Source organism: Archocentrus centrarchus, chromosome 22 (assembly GCF_007364275.1).
Source record: "Archocentrus centrarchus isolate MPI-CPG fArcCen1 chromosome 22, fArcCen1, whole genome shotgun sequence".
Lineage (NCBI taxonomy): Eukaryota > Metazoa > Chordata > Actinopteri > Cichliformes > Cichlidae > Archocentrus > Archocentrus centrarchus.
In genome coordinates this window covers 17,419,682-17,428,324 of record NC_044367.1, presented here as the reverse complement: position 1 = coordinate 17,428,324, position 8,643 = coordinate 17,419,682, and the positions used below count along the sequence as shown (strand labels likewise).

The 8,643-nt window shown below is 40.8% G+C and overlaps 1 protein-coding gene across 1 annotated transcript; it reads right to left on the bottom strand.

The window, feature by feature from the left end:
• LOC115801364 (ankyrin repeat domain-containing protein 34B-like) lies at positions 1–4,787 on the bottom strand. Its single transcript, XM_030759143.1, has 4 exons — positions 4,572–4,787; positions 4,154–4,336; positions 3,619–3,835; positions 1–809 (listed from the first exon to the last, which is right to left on the bottom strand). The coding sequence occupies exons 1-4, from the start codon at positions 4,785–4,787 to the stop codon at positions 1–3; spliced, it is 1,425 nt and encodes a 474-aa protein (XP_030615003.1).
• Positions 4,788–8,643: the final 3,856 nt, after the last annotated feature.

Genomic DNA, 8,643 nt, shown 5'->3' with positions numbered 1-8,643 from the left:
CTATTCAAGCTGCACTGAGTGACGACGCAGTGACCTCCCATTTCTCTCGCTGTAGCAGGAGGCAGAAGGAGCAACAAGAGAGGTGACGGAGGAGGCGAGGGCCAGTGGAGGGAGTAGAGCTGGTCTCACTGATGCCTTAGAGGGAGGAGAGGAACTGGGTGGGTGAGGCAGAAACACCATGGTTCTGCTTTTGGAAGGTGAAACTTGAGTTGGAACCTGGAGGTGAGATGAGGATTGGCTTACTAAGGGAGGGAAGTGCAGCAGAGGTGGGTCCACTGTGACAAAGGGAAGGGTATTCCTGCGGAGCTGGGAGTGAGGGGGCAGGCAGGTGGGGAGTTTTTTGTCTGAGGGCAACCCTGCAGGAGTAAGCCATCGTTTGAAGACCACATTGGGTTTTGCAGGAGTAGAGCTCATCTCAGTGAGTGAGAGGACTGAATGGGAGACCTTCAAAGAGAAATCCTCATGGCAGTAGTTGTAATTCTCTCCTCCAAATCTGTTATCCCTCCTTTGAACCTTGCCTTCTCTCCTCTCTTCCACACTGGACCGATGAAAACGGGACTCCTTTTTTTCTTCCTCATCCTTTTTCCTTCCTTTATCCCTCCTCAAGTCCTCTCTGTGTCCCTCCTCCTGCAGGCTCCTCTCCCTCATGCCCTCCTCGTAAGCTCTGTTCAGACAGGCCAGGTTGTGAATTGCTAGCCAAGGCTCAGATGATATTCTCTGTCTGGGAGGTGGAGAGTTGCACTGGCCCAGTGGACTCAGCTCACAGCAGGAATGTCTACTGCTAATGCCACTGCTACTCCCTCGCTGGCCTGATGGAAAAGAACATGACAGTTTGAGGGGTTAAAATCATACATGTAGAAGTTCTTCATATTTGTCATAAGGCAGTAGTTCTCAAATCCAGGCCTCGTGGCCCAGTGTCCTGCAGGTTTTAGATGTGTCCCTGATCCAACACACCTGAATCAAATGGCTGAATTACCTCCTCAGTTCCCCTGAGTCCTCCTAAAGACTTCTATATCTGACTCAGGGGTGTTGAAGCAGAGACACATCTAAAACCTGCAGGACACTGAGCCACGAGGCCTGGATTTGAGAACCACTGGTCATAAGGCTATGTCCCTATTGGAAGTCCAAGCAAGGCTTTTGATATGTAGTGTGCAGTCTACCAAAATAGGATCTTAAAACAGAGAAACATTGCAGCTTAGCAGATAGTGGTGCGGAGTCAAGCAGGTTCAAGTTAGGTGCTAGTGTATCACCACTTGAATATTTTTTTTTTACTCCCCAAAATCTGGCAACTGTTGGATTCAATCAATAAAGTGATTACATTCCTCTTTTAGAGATGTTTCTTGCTCCATGCTGTATTCCTTCTGGTTGTTTAGAAGACACAAGCTGTAGCAGTGGTCACAATGTGAAATTTCTGATCCTTCAACTTACATTTGCCCATTTTGAACCCTTCTCAGAGTGCCACATACAACTACCGCTTGGGAGCCACGGCAATCCAGCTTATAGTTTCTGAGATCCTTCAGTCTAGAATAAAGTGGGGGACTGATTCTTACAAGACTGCACATTCATATAAATATGTTGTGCGCAGCTTGTGATTTAAATTCTAAAAATATTCAGCCAGGATTTCCCCGGTCCATCACTTACACTTGACACAGCTCTCCTATAACAGCTATCTGTCTTGATTCACTCTGCTTCTATGGTACAAATTTAGTTCATGAGTCAGCACCTGTAGCTTCTTTCATTACAAGCTTCGCTCACCTTGGCAACACATGTTCATTTTCTCTCCTCAGGAATGAGTTTACAGCTAATGATTTCTACCACAGGGCATTTGTTCTCATCTGTCTAGACTTGCTTTTGTTCAGTGCTCATCTGCTATTATTCAGGAGAGGCAAGTGTCTGCATACAGAAGTTGTGGTATTGATCTCCATTTTAAGGTGGTATAGCCAGACAACTCTGATAATATTAGAAAGACCTGGTTAGGGAACCCGGTGTGCTGTGGGGGAGTATTTTGTTGACATGGATAGCATCCGCTTATCTGTTAAAAAGAATCTAAAAATCATAACTCATCCTGTGATGAAATGTTTCTGTTCTGTTGGGAAATGCTGTCAGGGCTGCAATGGCAATGCTGACTGTCTGGGTTTGCTAAGAAATGCAGCTCTGTTCCAACTTTAAAAATACAGTTGTGGTCAGATGTTTGCATACACTCATCATGGGCATGGATGTTATGGTAATTTTGGGCTTTTAATCATTCCTTTGAACTGTTATTTCTCCAGGGTGAAATGATTGTACAGCACGCATCTTTGATGACTTTAAAAAAATAAGAATTGGTTTGAATGTATTTAGGATTTTCTCTAATCCACACAGGGTCAAAAGTATACATACAGGCTCAAATATATACATACACTCACTTAAATTTTTGAACAAGTGGCGCTGAAAGTTCTACAATGTCTTTGAACTTTACAAGGCTAAGGCCTATTAACTACAACTGGTAGTTCCTCTTTGCCAGCATAAAAAGAATTTGTTTGCAGCACTCATTGAATTGACCAATACTCAGAACAATGGGAAAGGCAAAGGAAGTCAGTGAAGATCCAAGAAAGAAAATTGTAGACTTACACAAATTGGGAAGGTCTCCTGGAGCAAACAACTGCAGGTTCCAAGATCATCAGTTCAAACACGTGAACATAAGTACAATTTATTTGGCAATGTCACCATTTTGTCAGGTCTGGAAAAAGACCCCAAATTGTCACCCACAGATGAGAGGAACTTGGTTAAGATGTTCAGGAACAACCAGGAACCACCAAGGCTCAAGCCATCCATGATCTAGAAACTGCTGGATTACCAGCATCATTGTCCACAGTGAAGCAAGTTTCATATCACCATGGACTGAGAGGGTGCCGACCAAGAAAGAAGCCCCTGCCCCAAAATCAACACCTTCAAGCCTGACTGAAGTTTACAGCTGCCCACATGGACAAGCTGAATGCCTTCTGAACAAAAGTTTTATGGTAAGACGAGACAAAGATTGCCACAGTGACAAGATGTATGGTTGGAGGAATAAAGGAGAGGCTTCCAAGCCACTGTACTAGCTGTCAAACATGGTGGGGGTAGCATCATGCACTGTGGCTGTATTCCTACCAGTGGTAATGGTACATTACACAAAGTGGATGGACTAATGGAGAAGGACCATCTCCAAATTCTCCAACTCCACCTGAAATCAGCAGCTAGACACTTGGACACAGTTGGGTGTTCCAACTGGACAATGATCCCAAACACACATCAAAACTGGTTTTGGAATGGATAAAGCAGGCTAATATTAAGCTTCTGGAATGGTCTTCCCAAAGCCCTGACATCAACTTTATTCAAATTTTGTGGACTATGCTTAAGAACCAGGTCTGTGCCAGAAAACCAACCAATTTAAATGAACTCTACCAATTCTGCCAAGCAGTCTGTCCAGCTCTAGTCCAGCCAGAATTATTCCAGAAGCTTTTTCATGGCTACCAAGAGTGTCTGATTTGTCCAACTTGATGTTGACTAAATATCTTAAGTAAGTTGCTCGTTGGTGTGAGATACACCATAACTCAACTGAACAAAGGCATTTTCCTTCCAGTGATGCTCTTTACTCACTTGTTCCTCTGAAGTTGAAGATGTTTTCGCCCTCGGGTGAATTTGGTGAGCCCGTCTTCAGGACAATGTCAGATGGAGACATGCAGGACACTGGTGAGGTATCAGGGGATGGGAAAACATTCAGATAACGCCTGGTCACAGGGCCCCCATGCACTCCCATTTCAGTGGCGATGATGATGATGTCACGACCTCTGGCCCGGCAGGCATCCATCAACACCTGAAGTACATGAATACTGGTGAAGTACTGACTGAATTTGACAGGTTTTGTGGAGGTTTTGAAGTCTCCTTCTTTTGGAGTTCTATTATAAACTCATGATATTCGAATGATAGTCATTTAAGATAAACCAAAGTATGTCAACTGAATTTAGCTCCATCTTAACATGATATAGAGTTAAAATCCTAGCACATAAACCATGCTAAACCTCATAATCTATCTGCATTGTTTTAAGCAATAATATCAAAATCTCTTCCATCCATCAAATGTATTGATTTATACTTGCTTTCATTTTTTTTTTTTTTAATACTCCTGACTGACCTTCAGGGTAGGCTGATGCTGTGCATTAATGGCGTAAACCAAAGCTGAGGCTCCAGAGTGGTCCTCCATGCTTGGGTCAGCTCCTGCAGCAAGGAGTGTGGATGCTACTTGAGCTCCTGCTCGTTCCATACAGGCGTACATCAGAGCAGTACGGCCAGCACGGTCTTGTGCATTAGGATCTGCCTGATTGGTGCAAAACATCACAGCAAGAGACTCAGAGAGAAAATGACAATCACGAGCAGAGCTGGATACATCACAAACCTGTTTACTATGCATTAAAAGTTCCCCTCTCTTAGAACAACTACAGTTTTTCATGCATTGAAAATGCACCTAAATCAATAAACTGCTGAACTTGTATGCAGAGGTTTACATTTAAGTGCCTATATATAATTGGAAGTATTTGTCACTGCACGCTGACCTTGTTCTGGAGCAGGTATGTGAGGACCTTAATTGCCTCAGGTCCAGTAGGATCCCCTCTCAGGGCCTTGCAGGCAGCCAGCAGAGCTGTCTCTCCTTTTGGGTTGCGCCCATTTACCTCTGCTCCACCTTCTACCAGCAGACGGACCAGACGGAGCTTACCAGAAGATGCTGCACTGATGAGCGGGCTACAGTCTGACAGGGGGTCTACCATCATCTCTGCAGGTCAAAGGAAAACTGCAGCTCATTTTCACTTAAATCAATTAAAGCCACCTTTACTACTTGCCCTTGATGATTTATTTTGTCTTTTGTGTATTATTTTAATCAGTGATTGTTCTGACACTACACACACACTCACACATGGGAAATGCATCATTCAAGTGTGCATAAATTTTGCATCTGAGTCTTTTATATAAGAAAAAACCTTGTAAAATAAGAGAAAGATGGAAATGGATTGTAGTTATTGTTGTCAATTTGAAATTACACATGCATCTTATAGACTTGTGATATCATTAAAAAAATTAAAATGGGAAGAATATCCATAGAGTAGTTTAACAATGGATGCGTCCACAGTGTACATACAGTAGCATCACACGTACCTTAATTTTCCTCTTTCCTTTTCAACAAAATGTGAAGAAAGACGTCATCTTCAGGTTATCCAGATAGGCTGTAAAAAAGGTATCTTACTCCAGATTTTATCCTAATTCTTTTAAACATTTACCTCAGTTTTCCGGATGAAGCATCCTCGTGTTGCTGGCCTGCAGCTATCAGTCGAACATGAAGTGATAGGATACTAACTTTCATGTATTCCCTCGTTCTCTGGCTCCCTCCATCCTGATTTGTCCTCTCCATACCTGCTGGGTCAAAGGGAGGTTCAGCCCACGGCTACTGTTCAAAGTTATAAATGGTTTTGAGCCCAAAATGTCACCTGTTGCAAACACTGCACTTCAAAAGAGCCAGAGGGCCTTTGATATGAGTCAGCTTTGAACAGTTCTCATCCGCTTTGTGACCACCATCTGCGTTCAAACACTGGCAGAGAAATATTGAGAATTAAGTGCACACACATATAAACTCATGGCAGTTCGTTTGTATCTGAACATTTTTGATGCACTTCTTTTGTTTGTATTTTGATATCTTTTGTACTTTTAGAGAACTGAGTGACTGTTGCAGTCATATGGTCATGGAAAAAAGAAGTACACCCTGTTTCAATTATAAAGTTTTATATATCAGGACATAATAAAATTTATCAAGTTCTTACCAGGTTTAAAGTTAAGTAAATACAACCCAATATGAGCAACACACATTACACTGTGGCATTATTTGTTTAACAAAAACTAAACCAAAATGCAGAAGCTATGTTTGAAAAACTAAGTACACCCATGATTCAATAGCTTGTGGCTATTAGACAATAGTCCTGTGGCTGTAAAACGAGCCCAAATCATCACCCCTTCCACCACCATGTTTGACAGTTGTATAAGGTGTATGTGCTGATATGCTGTTTTTTTTCCAAATATGGTGCTATGCATTGTGGTCAAACATCTTCATTTTGGTCTCATCTGTTCAAAGAACTTTGTTCCAGAGGTCTTGTGGTTTGTTAAGAAGCAACACTGCCATGTTCTTTTTAGAAAGACGAGGCTTCCACCGGGCAGCCCTTCCGTACAAGCCATACTTGTTCAGTTTTCTCTAATTGTACTGTCATGAACTTTAGCATTTAATATGCTAACTGAAGCCTAGAGAGTCTGAGATGTAGCTATTGATATTTTTGCAGTTTCTTTGAGCATTGCTCGGTCTGACCTCTGGGTGAATTTGCTGGGACATTCACTTCTAGGGCGGTTAACAGCTGTCTTGAATGCTTTCCACTTGTTAATAATCTTTCTCACTAAAGAACGATGGACTTCAGATTGTTTGGAAATGGCTTTATAACCCTTCCAAGATTGATAGGCAGCAACAATTACTTCTTTAAAGCAATTGCTGATGTCTTTCCTCCTTGGCATTGTGTTACCAAACACCTGAATGCTCCAGTCCAACAAACTGCCAAAGCTTCTGCTTTTATAGGGACGTTCACACTCGCTGATGATCACACTTTTTATATATATATATATATACTGCTTCTGCAATTTGGCTAAATTTTTGTTAAATAAATCATGACTTCAGCGGCAGTTATATTTGCCTAATCTTAAGACTTGCTGATGGCCATTTTTTTTTTTTATGTCCCGAAACATAAAACCTTAGAAGTGAACATGGGTGTACTTTCATTTTACTGTACACACCTTGACTTGAATGAATTCAAAATGTCAGAAAAAAAATAAAAGGGAGGAAGACAAACCCATATACATGTTGTGCATTTAAGCCAAACCACAATTAGCTCAAGCTAACAGAATTAACCCAGAACAAAAGCAGCAGTCTGCCACATTATTTTCAATACCAATATGCAACATAAGGCAGTGTGAAGAAAGGAGCACTGTATCTTATAACATTTTTTCAACATTTTTAGCCCTGGAAACTAAAAACTTTGCTGTGCAGCAATGCCTCTGTCCTTTTTTTCAAACTAGTAATATGCCTGTGAATGTGTGACGAACTGTGCAAAACAATGTGAAATATTAGTCTGTGCATTTAATATTAATCTAGATAATGTCATGTATCTGGACTGCAGTCCAAAAATCTGTGCTGTTGAATCATTGCATCAGCTGACACACCCTACTCCTCCTGCTGGGGATGATGTCAACACTCATTCATGTTGCAGCATGTAATCACATTCTGAACACGCACAGTTTGAATGGGTAATGAGATGGTTAGACCAACATGAAATGAGAACCACCTCCTAAATGTCCTCCACAACTAACTACAATAGGCACAATTACATCATACAACACCTAAAAATATAACATTATCATGTTAAAATGCAAAGTTCTACTGGGAAGCCTTTGGCCCTGGAATTCTTTTGATGTCACTTTGACTCATACCACCTACCTAAACATTGTTACAGTAATCAGGTTACTTCCAACCAAAGCCAACAAGCAGCCTGATATCAAACAGCTCTGCCAACTTATTGCACTCATTCTCTGACAGCTGGAACCAGGCAAACACAGGAGAGGAGTAAATTATGTCTATATGTGTGACTCAGCAGGGACAATATCCAACAGGAAACTGCGTTATATTTCAGTGTATGTTGAACTGTCATGTGGTGCCAGATTTTTGTTTTCCTGTGCATAAAAAAAGACATTTCCATCTTAAACTGAAGCAGAAATTTGTGGCATTAAAACATCAGCAGAACACAGGAAATTTAATGTCAAACACTAAAAATTTCTCACTCTTCCACTGACATAAGTTCAATGATGCAAAGTAAAATGTTCTATATTTATACTGCTTCATAATTAGTACAATAAATTTCACATGCATGTGTTGTAATTTTTTCACCACTGCATTTACTCTAAAGCCTTGAATACAGTTACTTTGCAGAATTAGACAATATATATGTATACACATTTATATTGCAGAGTACATTGCCCAGCAATGTATATTAAGCTGTAACATACATTAACATATCAAAAATTTAAATCACGTTATATAATAGAATTGCCAGTTTTATTCTAAAATGTAAAATTGTCTCTTCTGCATAAGTATTTTCATATGGTACTTCAAGTATATCTTGATGCTACTAGATGCTACTATATCTTGATGCTACTAAAATTGTAAATCCATCACTTAGAACCGTAATGGTGAGTATTGTAGCAGTGTGTCTACTTACCATTACTTACTTACCATTTCAACACCATCCTGAGCTTTACAGTACTGTGTAAAATTCTCGAGCCAACACTCATTTCTTTATATGTTGCAAGGAAAATGGGACATAGGTGCACTGATTTACTGAAACATTTGTCTCAAACTGTAAATGGTAGTGATCCGCGATCACAATCTGAATTCATAGGTCAGTGTTAAGTGAACACTCATCTGAAAATGGTCGGGTACAAGGACTGGACTGAAAATGATTGAAAAAGCAGCCAAAGAAAAACAGATCTGTTTGTGCCTGTTTGAGATATGGCTCTGGGTCTGTCTGATATGACATATGGATG